The sequence below is a fragment of the Pyrgilauda ruficollis genome, unplaced genomic scaffold (genome assembly GCF_017590135.1).
Source record: "Pyrgilauda ruficollis isolate IOZ18807 unplaced genomic scaffold, ASM1759013v1 scaffold41, whole genome shotgun sequence".
In the NCBI taxonomy this organism is placed as follows: domain Eukaryota; kingdom Metazoa; phylum Chordata; class Aves; order Passeriformes; family Passeridae; genus Pyrgilauda; species Pyrgilauda ruficollis.
This window is the reverse complement of record NW_024525601.1, coordinates 9431106-9446411: the sequence shown is the minus strand read 5'-3', so window position 1 is coordinate 9446411 and position 15306 is coordinate 9431106. Positions and strand designations below refer to the sequence as shown.

Sequence of the window (15306 nt, the reverse complement as noted above, 5' to 3'; positions counted from 1 at the left end):
TCACCACGGCTTAAGTTCCTACAGAGATCTTTAATTCATGATGCCCTAGAAATTACTGTAGAAACTCAGACTCAATGTTCAGTGAAGGAGAAGCAGAAGCACAGCAAGATTCCTCTGCACATTTCCCCCCACCCTGACATGGATTAAGTTTTAACACCATCTTTAAATTTTTCATAATACTCTTTTGTAAGTTATTTCCTTAACTATGTTGAGCACAGTAGCAGGAGTATTTCACTGTTGGATAGAAGTCCAAAACAAGTTAACCCAGATTTTATAAAGATGACAACATATAAGAAGAAAGAAAAAAAAAAAAAAAGAAAAAATAAGAAAATAATGAACAAACAAACAAAAAAAAGAACGTATGTAATCCCAACTCCCAACACTGACAAATTTACCCCTGGATAAACTGAGGCAGCTTTCCTCTGATTTTCAGTGCCATCTCAAGGGATGTCTTCCTTGCCTTCTGTGGTTTCAACAGAACATAGTCTGTTTGTTTGATCAGAGCTGGCACAGTGTGCTTTGCTCCAGGTTTGTGCCCGAAGCATTGCCTTTCTCTGTTTTATGTGGCCACAGCCTTTGTCTAATCCTGCAGAAGATCTTTCACAATAAGAATGGTAGCAGTGACAGAAGCTATTAATGTTCTGGCTTCTCCGTGTGGCAGTGATCTGCTCTGCAGATCAAAAAGAGCAGATATACACTATCTGCCAGAAAAGGAAAAGCAATTACTGGATTTGCTAAGTGAATTTTGTTTGTGAACAAACAGACATGCCCAAGGAGCAGAGTCCACAAGGTGCCAAAGAATAAGTGAGTTTTTTTCTGAAATCACTGTAGCAGGTTGTGAAGGGCTTAGATTGAAAATCCAAAGACAGCAAGTGAAAGAGCAGAGATGTGTAATGATGACAGCACACAACCACCCCCACACCCATCCCTTGACTACACTCAGGACATACACAAATAAAGTGAAGTTTGAAAACAAAAAAGGCAAGCATCAAGCTTGCAGCTTCTCTTTTGCCATCAAATTGTGAGTGTCTCTTGGCATTCTTTATGACATGGCTTTAGAGGAGGAACAGGCAAATTTAGAGAAATACCTACATTTGTACATTATGATATCCTGTATTTGCCATAAACTGTGATTGGTAAGCAGTTAACATATGGATATGACTTTTTTATTGCTGTATTTACAAATTTGTCTAGGGCATCCTTAATTGATAGTGTTATACATTATACTCGCTTTTCACTGTTGTAAATTATTGTCTATAATCTCCTAGCAGAAGTTCAGGGAGGACTCTCTGTCTGTGGTTTCCTGGAGTAGTTCTTCAGATCTGGCACTGTTTACTCATAGTTAGAAGGGTTATCTAGTACAATGTGTCTTGTGCAGGCTGGCTGGTCATGCCAAACTTTGATTTTTCACTGTTGATGCATGGATGCATGGCTTTACCTGTAGTTTAAACTCATTTTACAGTTGAACATGTTCCTTAGAATGTATTCAATATAACTTATGCATATACTCTTCTACAGCATGCAAAGTTCTAAATCAGATTTTCTATAGTTTGCTCCATTTTCAACCATGTCTTCTTCAAGTGACAGTTGAATTCTCTAATGAAATAGCTGTGCCTGGGGCCTTAGGCAACTTTGTGTTTTTTCTTATTACATGAAGGGCTGTTTTTCATTGAATTGTTTTCATGCTGTAGAGGCACTGAGTAATGACCATGTGAATTTCCTCAACAGACAGCATCACAGTTTAACTTAAACACTATTTTCCAGTGGCCTCCATTTGGCATTTCATACTAGTCAAAACTTCATTCAATTTAGCCACTTCAACAAACAAAACACAGTCTAAGAATTATACACAGATATTAGAAAGCAATGAAAGGAGGGCTACAAGGAGGGTGAAGGACCTAGAGGGGAAGCCATATGCAGATTGGCTGGGGTCACTTGGCTTGTTCAGCCAGAAGAAGAGGAGACTGAGGGGGGACCTCATCACAGTCTAGAGGCAGTGAAAGGCAGGTAGTGATTGCTTCCCTACGGTGACCAATGATAGGACCCGAGGGAACAGCATGAAGGTGTGTCAGGACATGTTCAGGTTGCACACTACAAAAAGATTCTTCACCAGGAGGGTGGTTTGGCAGTGGAACAGGCTCACCAGGGAAGTGGTCACAGCACCAGAGCTCAGGAGGTGTTTGGTCAATGCTCTCGGGCACATGGTGTGATTCTTGGGGCTGTCTTTTGCAGAGCCAGGAGTTGGACTCGATCCTAGTGGGTCCCTTCCAACTCAGGATATTCTATGATTCCATGATTTTGTAACCAGTAGAGTTCTAGTAAGGCACTAATAGGCATTTTAGATAGATAAAACTCCCTGGCCGCTGAGCTACTAGGGCTATTTTCCCTTCAATACAGTGCGCGGCAGACAAGAAACTGAGCAGCTTTTGAGTCCTCCCCACTGCCGGGCGGCCCGGCGCCGCAGGAGCACGGCGCTCTCTCTTCTCTTCGCCCGGCAGCCGCGACCCCCCTGCCTTGCCCTGCAGAGGCACATGACCGCAGCCGACCCGCAGCCGCTACTGCGGCGCCCGTTCCTCGAGAGCCGCCCGCCCGCCCGCCGCAGCAGGTAGGGAGCGGAGCGCGGCCGCCGCGCCCCGGCCCCGGCCCCGGCCCCCGCCCCGGCCCCGCCGCTCACCCGCGCCCGCCGGGGAGGCATGAGCGACGGAGCGGCCGCTCCGCGCCGCGGGTGAGTGCGCGGCCCTGCGCGGGGGAGGGAGGGGAGGCAGGAGACAGGCAGGACACAGGCAGGGGACAGGCAGGGGACAGGCAGGGGACAGGCAGGCGGGCGGGGACAGCCCCCCAAACCGAAGATGAGTTTACGGGAAAGCTTGGGCGCGGGGCGTGCGCGGCCGCGGGATGGGACTGCCCGGCCCCGGCAGGAGCGCGCAGCCAGGTGCGGGGCTCCGCGCTGTTGCCTTTCTCCTCTTGGCGTTTTGCACCGAGGGATGGCAGCCACGCAGCAACTCCCCCTTCCCAAAGGCACTATCGCAGCCTGTCGGTCGCTCTGGAGTTTTAACATCAGAGGTGCGAAGGGTGCAGAGAGAAGCAAACTCACAATCTCTTTGCACTTGTTAAAACTCCCTTGTCCACTTGCGGTTCTGCAATAGAGAGTCGTGTGTGGAGAAAGCCCAGGTACCGCACAGCGAAAAAGTTGCGGTACTGGGCTCATAAGACTCCCCATCTCCTGTGGAGATACATGACAGTCGCTCATTTAACAGCTTTTTGGGAAATGAGGCAAAATGATTACATCAAGCCCTGAGACCGTGCATTGGTTTTGCAACACTGGCGTGTCGCCCTCCTCCCTCAAAGCTGGCCGGCAGGTGCCCGATGTCCATTTGAGCTCCAGCCGGCGGTGCAAGCTCAGGTCGGGCAGCGTGCGAGTTTGCTGCGGAGATGCCACTGTAAATAGCCACTGCATGCACAGAACTCATGTGTGACAGCAGTGTCGTGTGGAGTGGCTGGCCACAAGCCTGCATCCAGGATGTGTGCTCCGCTCCTTGAAATTATATTAGTAAGAAAATGAAGAATTTTTAAAATACTGTTTGACTTTCATAGCGAAACCTTTGTTATGATTTACATTGTTATGGTTTTGAAGCCATAATCATGCCTGAAGCCCTGCTGGCAACGTGATCTGCAAAACCCACCTTGCATCCTATCAGACACAATTTACTGTGTAATCTTGTAACCCAGACCAGTGAATTTCCAGTGTGCCCACCTGTGAAATTAATGTGTGACCATCACATTAAAGTGGTTTTCTGTTGTATTTTGAATTTATCTAAAGAAAATGTGAACAACAACTACTCAAAAAAAAAAAAAACAATAAAACTGTTTTGCAACTTTGATGGCAAATCTTAGCTGCTGAGAGGTCCCATTTCAGTTTCAGACCTGTCACAGCCATCACTCTATCTCATCTCCAGCCTTTAAATTTAACTGCATGCTGAACAAATAGTGGATGTTCGAGATGTTTTTGATTTCTAAGTTGCTGATTGCCTTTGAATTTAAGTGAAAACATGGGCTCAGGGCTCAAACACAGTATTAGGCTGTTATTAACATTTATAGAGGGCTTTGCTGTAGGGAGGAAAGGTGTGCAGTTTAGGAGAAAAATTTGGCCCTCACAGCTGAGCATTTTGCTTGGTGTTGAAATCATAGAAAAACAGACTACTTCAAAAAAAAAAAAAAAACCAGGTATGGATTAAAAATAGATGTTTAGATCATTAACTGTAAATATGGCTGACAGACTTCTATGTAGCATGACATTCCAGAAAAACAAAAACTTAGGTTGATGAGCCAGCTTTTGTGTTTGAAGCATTTGGCTTGCATGCAGCATTTATGCATTTTCAGGGCTGCAAGTAATATTGACTGAATTGACTGCATGTGCTCTCAGCTGGAGAAACAATATGAGATCTTGTCCTTCATAAGTGGTAGCCTCCTTCTAGTCAGGCCCACCAGCAGTCCAGGAGGAGGTGTGATCTTCTACATGCACATGCACACACACACTCATTCTTAAGGTGATTTTCCAAGATGTTCCACAACTAGTGAGAAGCCAACTGCATGATCTTAATGCCAAATACAAACACCTTTTTTTGTCCACTTTCTGGGATGAAGTTGTGTAGTTCATTTGCTGATCTCACTGTTTCTGAGTATAGAAAGAGAGGCACATTTGAACAAAGACGTCAGGAGTCACCATGATCCATAAACCTACATTCCCCCCATAGTGCCCTTGGTGGCTGGAAATTTTTCAAAACTCTTGAATATAACACCAGGGAAATCCAGGTTCCATCCCAGCTGAGCTGAGGGATAAAAGAGTAGCTGAGTGCTGCTTCCCTTGTCTGTGCACCCAGGTCCCAGGTTTCTTTTCCAGGGGCTTCACAATATGTGTCATCCCTGTGTTCACCTGGAACATGCCCAGGGAGCTGAGAAAATGAGCTTTTCTCAGTATGGATATAGCACCTATACCTTACTCAGGTCACTAAGAGAAATTATTAGTGAGGAAGCGGTAAGGGAATCAGAGGTAAACCTTTAAGTTTCAGTGTGAATCTGGGCACAGGGTTCAAAGGTAAGAACAGCCAAATACCTGTGAGCTTCAGCTTTGAGGGAGGCAATGATTTTGGGTTCATTTTGTACAAAAAGTCTGGTCTGGATGGTTGGTCATTAACTGACTGTTAATATGAGATCTTACAAAAACATCTTTCCATTTATCTTGAGTTTGGCTTAAAATCAGAAGATTTGGGGTATTACTTTATTCTTTTTTGAGGTTCTGGCTTCACTTCTCTAGAAGAACAAGTCTCATTCAAGTGTCTCAGATCCCTTCATAAGCACTTAACAAGGGCCATTTTTAGGAGAGAATGTAATTGTTCTCATCTGAGAGTCTAGAGAACTGAGATAGGGCTCAAAAGGCCTATCCAAAATGCCGAGTAAATTTGTATAGGAAATGAGTCAGGGAAACAACTTATTTGCTCCAGTCACAGCATTAAATTGCTTTTCCCTTACTCACTGGAACTGTTAAGAAATTCATGGGCCATTCCTCTTGCAATGACTTGAAAAGGGCAGACATGTCTTTTATGCTTCTTTCTGATGTAACTGGTATTAAATATGCATTGTAGCTCAGTTACCATAGATAACTGAGCATAAATTCATCCATCTTCCACTTGAAATTCTGTTCCCAAATGTAGCAGCTAAATATTCTTCCTTTTGTTTTCTACTTTTTGGATGGGTCGGATGTTTCTTGCTTTTGTTTTTAGAGAAGAATCTTTTCAGCATTCCTTAGAAACTAATTAAAATGCTTCCCTTTTGGCTTATTCTCTAATTTATTAATACCACAAATAACTTTTCTTTGGTGACCCACTTTCATAGGTATCTGAAAATCTAGCAAAATTGTAACTCATCAGGAAGGCGATGTAGACTAATAAATAGCATCTTCAGACAGGAAGAAAAGCCAAGACACTTCTTTCTTTGCCATGCAGAGTTTTACACACCACACATGCAGAAAATATTGCTCTATTCCCCAGCTCAATTGGCGCTGTTAGCCCAAAAGAAAGCACTTTATTGATCACACGATTGATTTAAAGGTCAGAATGTAGGATTGCATCTATTCTCCTGCCTGAATTCAATTTCCACCCACTATCCACAGTGAAGAAACTGCTCTTTGCATAAATATAAATTGAAATACTGGTCTGTGTGAGTGTTCAAGCAAATAAACTTTCTCTTCTAGCTCCAAGGGCAACTCCCCAACACTACACTGTCATCAAAACCACTAGGCTTTGACTAAGATACTGCTTTTTATTGAATTATGTTACCTACTTTGTGAAAATTACAGATTGGCATAGAAAAAGAGGATACTCACTGATTTAATGAACATGATGATCAACAGGCCACTGGAAGTGGTAGAGCTATACAGCCTCTCAATCAGAGGGCAGCTAGCATAGAAGAGTACACTTAATTTCTTGGTCATTTCAAAATACACAGATGTTGCTTTTTAGTAGCTGAAATTATACAGAGTTATCACAAGGAGTGATTAATTACCCTGTGTCCTGCAGACACTCCAACACTGGGAATGTTTTAAGGGCAGTCTGCTCTAAGAGTGTGGTCTGTGGTTGTCCCAGCCCAAGGATACTCAGTGTTGCCATCTTCTCTCCAAAGTCTGCTGAAGAGCAACCCCTAACAGGAGAAAGTAAGGTTTATTTGGTGACTTCTGATGAAGATTTGCTTTCCTTTTCAGTAAGTGTGGACGTCTGTGTGAGAGAATTATGGTGGCGTTTAAAGGAGTTTGGACTCAGCCCTTCTGGAAAGCCGTTTCGGCAGAATTTTTGGCCATGCTCATTTTTGTCCTCCTCAGCCTCGGCTCCACGATCAACTGGGGTGGAGCAGAGAAGCCGCTGCCTGTGGACATGGTCCTTATATCCCTCTGCTTTGGACTCAGCATTGCCACCATGGTGCAGTGCTTTGGACACATCAGTGGAGGCCACATCAACCCTGCTGTGACCGTGGCCATGGTCTGCACGAGGAAGATCAGCCTTGCCAAGTCTGTCTTCTACATTCTTGCCCAGTGCCTGGGAGCCATCGTGGGCGCGGGCATCCTTTACCTCGTCACACCGCCCAGCGTGGTGGGAGGCCTGGGCGTCACTGCGGTAATCATCCCTTCTCCTCTGCCTCTTCAGCTAGGCTAGCTCAGACCCTGAGAAAGTAGAATCAGTGTCACACAGAATGAGGAGAGCTCAGGTACAGATTTTAACAGCTTGCTGGTTTACTTACAGCATCCAGACAGGCTCCTTAGAATGGGTTTATGCAGTGTAATAGCTATAGCTGATCTTTTTATAGAAGCTCTCTTTCCTAGAACTTCCCCAAATCTGATGACAGCAGGTAATGTTAATTTACATACAAAATTTAAATAATATATGTGTGAAATGCCATTTTTATATGGTCTGGGGAGGGGGGAAATTAATTCCATGCTATTATGATGGAGATTGAAAAAACATCAATTTAAAATGACATACTTTTGAAATAGATTGTGGCTTAGATTTCAGCTTTGTTCTAAACTAATAAGGAATGCCATCAGTTAGCCCTGTTGCAGGACTTATTAAAAATGCACTTGAGCCGCACACTGCTTAATTTTTAATTGAAATTTAAATTAATTAAGTCAGGGCTAATTAATGAATTTATAATTGAATAGTAAATTACAGTGCTCCCAAGGAAAAAAAGAATGGTGAGAGGGAAGTGCAGCATTTGCAAATCCCTGTGTAAAAATAAACTATACTTCTGCAGTCTAACTTTGAAGTTTCAGTTGGATGTTACTGTTAAGCCTTCTGTTCTGAGTCCAGTACTGATTTTCCATGTTTCTCAAAATCAAAAACCATTTTAAAGTCAAAAAAAAAAAAAGGGGAGAAGAGTGAAGAGGGGGAAATCTGTACCTTTAAAAGTTTGTTGTTGTATTTCACTTTGTACTATTTAGAAATAGCATTCATAGAAATACAATTTGTGGATGTAATAGCTTTCTGATTTACAAAATCACTTTTTCTTCACTTCTGGTGTTTCTTTGCCTTCTTCCAGGTACACAGAGATCTTTCTGCTGGGCATGGACTCCTGGTGGAATTGATAATTACATTCCAGCTGGTTTTTACTATTTTTGCTAGCTGTGATTCAAAACGAAGCGATGTCACTGGTTCGGTAGCTTTAGCAATTGGATTTTCTGTTGCAATTGGACATTTATTTGCTGTAAGTTAATTGTTTTTCTTTAAAAAATATATCCCTTTACCCTTTATGACTACTTGAGAAGTAAATGGAAACTTTTGTGACCTTTAGAGCAATTACAGCTATATAGCTGCTGTATTCTTTATGGATCTATGCCAAAGCCCTTTGGAGTCTCACTAGTGTCCCCTTGGGTAGGGTGTTGCACCAGAACTTTTCTGGCTGTTCATGTGATGACTTTTTTTAACTTTGTGTTAAGACTCAGGAGAGTGATGGTATCTGTTGTAAAGAGGAGGAGCTGTACAAAACCAGGGTGTCCCATAGAAATCAAATCACTACCTTCCAGATTTTAATAACAGGCAACATTTTCTCTCTGCTTTAGATCAATTACACTGGTGCCAGCATGAACCCAGCTCGATCATTCGGACCTGCTGTCATTATGGGCAGATGGGAAAACCAATGGGTAACTCTCCTTTCATACTTCCTTCATCATAGCAACAGTGGTCAGGACGTTTTATACATCATTTGCTTTCAGTTCTCTCTCCCTGTGCATCCCATAGGGACCATCCACAAGGAAGACAGGCACTGACCTGCCCCAAGCTTAGGCATCATCATGCTCCTCACCTAGCATGCACCATGTTGGAATAGCGTCTTACTATTCAGGGGCCATTTTGTGGAGGTAGTAGCTGGGGTGGAGAAGAAATCATACAAAAAGTTCAAAACAAAAACAAACAAACAAAAAAAAAGCAACCCAAGGAGACTGAAAGAATTGAACTTCTGGAAAGAAAAATCCTCCAAGGCAGATTGCAAACCCCGCTGGTCCTGCTGGTGAGGGGCTCTGGAAGTAATTCTGTCAGCTTCACATTTCACCTGGTTCTGCAGCAAACTGGGGCAGATGTATAAAATGAGAACAAGGACCCTCTGTGATTTGGTTCCTGGGGGAGAACCTGCCTCAGCAAGTGCCTGCAGTGAGAGATGAAGAGGTTGCAGTCTGGTATTTGCAGACCAGGCCAGATGTTACCTGCTTCAGTTTGAAAGTGTCAGCTTAGCCAGGAGCAGTTGCACAGGAAACAATGTTATAAGCAGGCTGTGAATGATGCAGTAAATTTCTATAGCATCCAACAATCCAACTTACAAAAAAACATTTCATATTTTATAAGGGAGAGATGGATCACAGCTTAGCCTCACCTAATTTTGAGAGGGAAATCACTTCTAGAGACACTTTCAGTGCTGACTGGAAGATCTGCATATTACAGTGCATATAAGGATTTTCTTGATTTTTAAAGTATGAAGCCCACATTGCTCCCACTGCAGCTAAGAATAGAAATAGCATTGTCTTCAGGCCCTAAGGCTTCAATTCTGCAAACACGATACCATGTGTAACTTTGTTCCCAAGAGTTATCCTATTGAGGCAGATTTACCCAGTTATCAGTGAATGGCTTGCTCATATGAAAAACTGCTGTAGTTTTTCACAATATTAATTATCCATACTCTGAAGAAGCCTGTAATTTATAACTAAAGCTATAAACAGTAAACAAATGCACCATGGAGGAACTTGCAGGAGAAGCTTAGTTGCTGTCCTGGCCACTTGGAAAGACAGCCTTTTCTCCTCCTCCAGAGCAGTGACATTGGCATACCATTGACAGGAGCCTGTGGGCTTTGGCACCTACTAATGTTACTGCACTGCTGCCTGTCATGATGAAATAGATAGGTACCTGCAAAGTTGTGTTGTTTCCATTGTATTTGCTTATTTAAATTAGATTATCAGACTGCCTGTTGTGGTTGACTGCCTGTTGTATTCTGTAAGATTAAATGCCAAGTTTGAACTATTTTGGAAACATAAGTCTGAAATACCAAAGCAGAACTCTTTGTGTGTACACTAGGAAGGGCCTTTGTGTGTACGCTCGGAAGGGCTTTTTTTCCTTGAAAGTTCATTGTCATCTTGTTTCACAATGCAGAAAGAAAATCACTTTTCTACATCAATGTTTCCTTTGTGTGTCTTCTTGCAAAGAGTCCGTATTTGTGGTCTGCAGCTGGCAGTGAGCAATCAAAAGTTTAGAAGAGGCCTCCTGTAAAGAGACAGATCAATAAAACTTGACAAAATTATTTCACTTCAGAGAGGTGGGCCTGCTTGTCAGTCTTCTTGTCACTGTTTAAATTTAAAAGCTTAATGCCTGGGAGTTTTTCCCACCTCTTTTTTTGCAGGTGTACTGGGTGGGACCAATAATCGGAGCCGTCCTTGCTGGTGCTCTGTACGAGTACGTCTATTGCCCGGACGTTGAACTCAAGCGCCGCTTCAAAGACGTCTTTGGTAAAGCTACCCAGCCCTCCAAGGGCAAGTACATCGAGGTGGATGACAACAGGAGCCACGTAGAGACCGATGACCTGATCCTGAAGCCTGGCATAGTTCATGTGATTGATATCGACAGGGGTGAGGACAAGAAGGGAAGAGATCCATCCAGCGAGGTGTTGTCTTCCGTATGACTAGCAAGAAGCACTGAAAGCAGAGAGCAGCCTGCTAGCACGTCCACAGATATCCTTCCACCCATTAAAGAAACAGATCTCCTCTAGGCTGAGCACCTTCCACTTCTTGAAAGGTATGGTGTGGGCACATACATGGAGTGGTGTCACCAAACCATACGCCTGCTCAGTTGGAAGATTAGGACTTTGCTATAATTAGGATTCCCCATCTATTATTCCAAATTTAGACTTGTTTCTAGTATTTTCCTTTCCTTCTTTCTGGAGCAACCCCAAAGTAAAAAAAAAAAAGAGATTAAAGCATTCTCCTTTAATAAAGCAGTCAATAATGAGATAAAGATAGAGATGTGTAACATCCAGATTGACAGTTAAGACATACCAGGAAATGCCTATAGACATGAAGACCTACTTATCAGATTGTTCTTCTGACACTTAATTGGCTGTTGTCAGCACCAATTATAACATCTTACCCATTAAGCCTTCTCTGTGAGGTTCAGAGACAGCACCAGCACTATTTAAGAGTTTTATCCACAGTCAAGCAAAGGAGTATTGTTTCCACTCATGTACATCACTATTGCCTTGCAGACTACCTCTGAAAAAAATGATACTTTAACAGGCTTTTAAGAAAAAATTCTATCAACCCATCAAATTTCACTCATGTGATTCACTGTATAAATACATTACCTTCATCCCCAAGAGTAAATATGCTGAAATGGAATGTTGAAGTGTAGGGTAATAAGGCTGCAAAGCAGTTGATTGTATTTCATGCTCCCTCTTGTCATTGTCTATCTGGTGAAACATTCTCCTGGGGTTTGACTATTGACCATTCAGTGTTAGCAGACTCTCAAGGTCATGCAAAGAGTATAAAGGCTTTCCTGTTACTTAATAACTTAAATAAGAGATATCAGAAGAAAAGAAGGCATATCTGTTTTCAGTGCACTTGTTTGAATACACATTTCTGTGCTAATTTATGTAAACTAAAGGTTTAAATTACTTACCTATTTTCTTACAAGATGGTTGGAGATAGTGTTTTTTTAATTTATTAGTAATGTTAGGGGGGGTTTAACTTTTAACTGTATTGAGACACTGATTGGGAAATATTTTTTTATAACAGAAGATAAAAATATGACTGCTTCTGGCTTTTTGTTGTAACTGATGCCTAACTATTTGAACAGGTTCCCTGCTTGTTCCAGTGTTCATATAGTCATAAACTACACCTCTGGCAAAGGTTTCTTTATCTGTTGTTAGAAAAAGGTTCAAGTGCTTGCAGGGTGTTTTAGGGGCAAAAGGACATGAAATATGTTTGGTAAACAGTCTTTCCCCTATAGAGGGTTTTGCCAGACAAAATCACCCCAGCAGAACATTTCTGTAAAGCTGTTACTGACTTACTGCTTTTGTTTCTGATCAGTGGCTTTGAGTTTTACAATATGCAGCTGCAGAGCAGTCAGGAGTGTGGTATTATTACCGTAATTATATAGTTTTTATTTTTAAATTGAAAACCTATCCCTGCTTATTTAGCAATAAGAGAGGAAAAAAAGTATTAGTCCTGACTGTGGGCTGTATTGGCCTCATCTGTTCTTTGACATACTCTACATGCAATCTTTATTACAGGGATTTAGATGTTTCTAATGAGATAATAAACCACTACAACTCTCAAATCAGTGCACTATGATCCAAGGGCAATTCTAGTATCCCAGCTTGCAGCCTTGTATAGTCCCAGCATGGCCTTTTATAAATTCCACATTTTTCTTGCCTTAATCCCTGCACTGAGCATGAGATTCATGACTCCTTCATGCATTTGCAGTTGAGCTTGGCTGGGGACCTGCAATGGACAATGTCAAATTGCAGATAAGAGCTCCTTCCCACAGCAAGGACTAAGTCTCCCAAGGGAAAGGCAGCACAGGTGTCGTGTTAGACCTCTGCTCAGATGGGTAAATACCATGATAAAGAGATTCAGTGAGAAAGATCAAAACCTGTTGGGGGTTTGTCTAGGCAGTTAGTTGGGCTTTTTTTTTTTTTTTTTTTTTTTTTTTTTACATAGTTCCGGTCTGTATTTGTTAAAGGGACATTTTTGTTAAACCTTTTGCATGGCTTAATAAGGTAAAGAGTAATACACATAAAATTGGTGGATTTTTAAGCAAAGGTTTGCATTTTTTGTACTTAAAGACACTCCTTAATTTGTGAATTTTGCATGGTACTGTGTTATTTAAATAAGAAGCTGTGATTTGCTTTATGCTTAAGGGTCCTTTACACAAATGGCTTGATGTGTGTTTTCCTCACCCAGCCTAATTCTGCTGCTGAGGTGAGCATAATGTGAGCATAGCACCAGCCACCTCTGCTAGGAGGATCTTTTTCCTGAAACACTCAGAATTAGCAGAGCTCCTTATTGAGGATAAGATCCTGACACTTCTGAAAATATCAGGGAAAAGAAGGGATGCTAAAATAGAGGCCAGCAGGCAGTAAAGGTTGATGCCATGCTATTAGACACTAGCAGGTAAGCAATGTGTGGTAGGTCTGCTCCTGATCCCACAGATTAAAACTTGTGGAGGAGTTTGTCATTGACTACAGTGGAAATAATCCTGAGCTTTTTTGGGGCATGATGACTTCTCTCACACACTTCGCTGTGTTTTTTCTAAAATCCAAGGCTTTCAGCAATATGCTTAATTTTGGAAGAAGATACATTAGACTTGAGGTTTATGACCCACCCTAAAGTAAATCCTTAGCAGTGGCTGTAATCACAGGTGGCTCTGCCCCACCACATTCATATAAGGGAACATCACTCTTCAGCATCTATTAGGACTTAGTTTACCACATGTGCTCTCTGAGCTGTCTTGCAATGGTATCGTCACTGTACAATAGTCATGCTTGGTTAAATAATAGACTAGTATGACCTTTTTATGGATTCAAGATACTTTTGCTTTAGTATTTTTTTAAACATGTACTTTGATGCTGTTGGAGTGAGATTTGTGTTCTAAAGCTCTTCAGGTCAATACTGCACCTCATAACATACTTGATGTCCTCTTAAAACGTTTATTGGTTTTGGTGGGAAATGCTTTTGTTTATGATTGTGGATGAAAATCACAGGAAGGCTGGCAGGTCTGTCATCATTTTGGGGCCCCTAAAAATAGGATGAGTCTCACTCCTCCATGATAGCACGATTGTTTTCAATGCTATATTTGCACTTTAAAAAGCACCTTCGTAATATTAAATCACTGGGTTTCAGAAAAGAAAGCATGGAAGCCAAGGGTGGCTCCATTGAAGCACACAAATACCTTTTAGGTTGTGTATACTCTGAGGAGTTCATCACCCAAATTCTAGCTATTCTCAGGAAAAAAAAATTAAGAAGAAACCCTGCAGCATTTAAGTTGTCATGATAACCCTTCTGTTGAAGTGTTCCACTTTCAGTGGAAGTAGGAGTGAGATTCATCTCATGCCATGTTTAGGTTTGTCACATGTATTTGTGTATCAGCTTTTCAAAATGTGCTTTATTTCTAGTTATTAGTAATTACCACAGTATGTGATTAGAAAGCTAGATGGCCATCTACCTTTCTAGTGCCTGATGGCAGAGCAGCTGCTGCTGTGCTCTGAAACATCTTATCTGCTGGCTGTGAAACACATTCAGGATATTATGCACCATCCAATATTTTTAATCTTATTAAAATGTGTGAGAATTTACATTGTAAGCCTTGCTTTTCAAGGTGAAAGGTGAAAACACCATGCACAATTTTTTGTATCTCAGTTCAGCCTGTGTGTATCTGAGTTTCTCAAGGACTTTCTGAATAGATAATACGTAAATATAGACTGAAGTATTTGCTACCCACTTACATGATCTAAGTCATCCATTGCAGTCTGAAATTTAGGACAAATGAGGTAAAGCAAACTATGTATATGGGTTTTTCCAGAAGACTGCTTATTGTTTAAGTGCTTAGTCACCATGATATCAGAACTAATGTAATAGAACTTAAAAATTCCATATGTAATATTTGGAATAATCTACTGAAAAATTCACTATAAAATAATACATGATTATCTGTTTCCCACATGTATTCTACTATATCTCACACTACTGTTGCAAATAAACATGTGTCCAAAAAAACAGGTGTCCTGTTATCATTGGAAAGATTTCATGATCCTAAAGCTCAGGACTGAAATATAAGGAAAAACCCCAAATCCAGCCCACAGAAGATGTCTAAGAGGAGTCTGGAAATGTATGCAACAGAGAATGAATGATTGACTGTGGAAAAATATTCATCAGAGAAGAGAGCTGCTTGTGCAAATGATTTAGTATTTTTAAGGAAGTGAGCTAAACCAATTATACCAAAAATTATGCTGGTATGCTGTCATGGTTTAAGCCCAGCTGGGAACTAAGCACCACACAGCCACTCGCTCACCTCCTCCACTCCTAGCCCAGTGAAATGGGGAGGAGAATCAAAACTAAAACTTGTATGTTGAGATAAGAGCAGTTTAATAAACCCAAAACATCAGTGTGTTATCAACGTTATTCTCATGCCAAATCCAAAAACACAACACTGTACCAGCTACTGAGAAGAAATTAACTCTATCCCAGCTGAAACCAGGTCATGTATGTACATCACTGACTTTGCC

General features: G+C 41.6%; 1 protein-coding gene across 1 annotated transcript; it reads left to right on the top strand.

The window, feature by feature from the left end:
- Nucleotides 1–2652: 2652 nt before the first annotated feature.
- Nucleotides 2653–14786, top strand: AQP4 (aquaporin 4). The gene is made up of 5 exons (XM_041477737.1): nt 2653–2725; nt 6758–7166; nt 8086–8250; nt 8606–8686; nt 10429–14786. Exons 1-5 carry the CDS (start codon nt 2694–2696, stop codon nt 10705–10707), a joined length of 966 nt encoding a protein of 321 aa, XP_041333671.1. The 5' UTR covers nt 2653–2693; the 3' UTR covers nt 10708–14786.
- Nucleotides 14787–15306: the final 520 nt, after the last annotated feature.

Excerpts from the sequence above, each read along its gene's own strand:
- AQP4 (XM_041477737.1), top strand. The coding sequence starts at position 2,694 with ATGAGCGACGGAGCGGCCGCTCCGCGCCGCGG. Across the intron at positions 7,167-8,085 it reads GAGGCCTGGGCGTCACTGCG|GTACACAGAGATCTTTCTGC; the intron begins GTAATCATCCCT and ends GCCTTCTTCCAG. Across the intron at positions 8,687-10,428 it reads GCAGATGGGAAAACCAATGG|GTGTACTGGGTGGGACCAAT; the intron begins GTAACTCTCCTT and ends CTTTTTTTGCAG.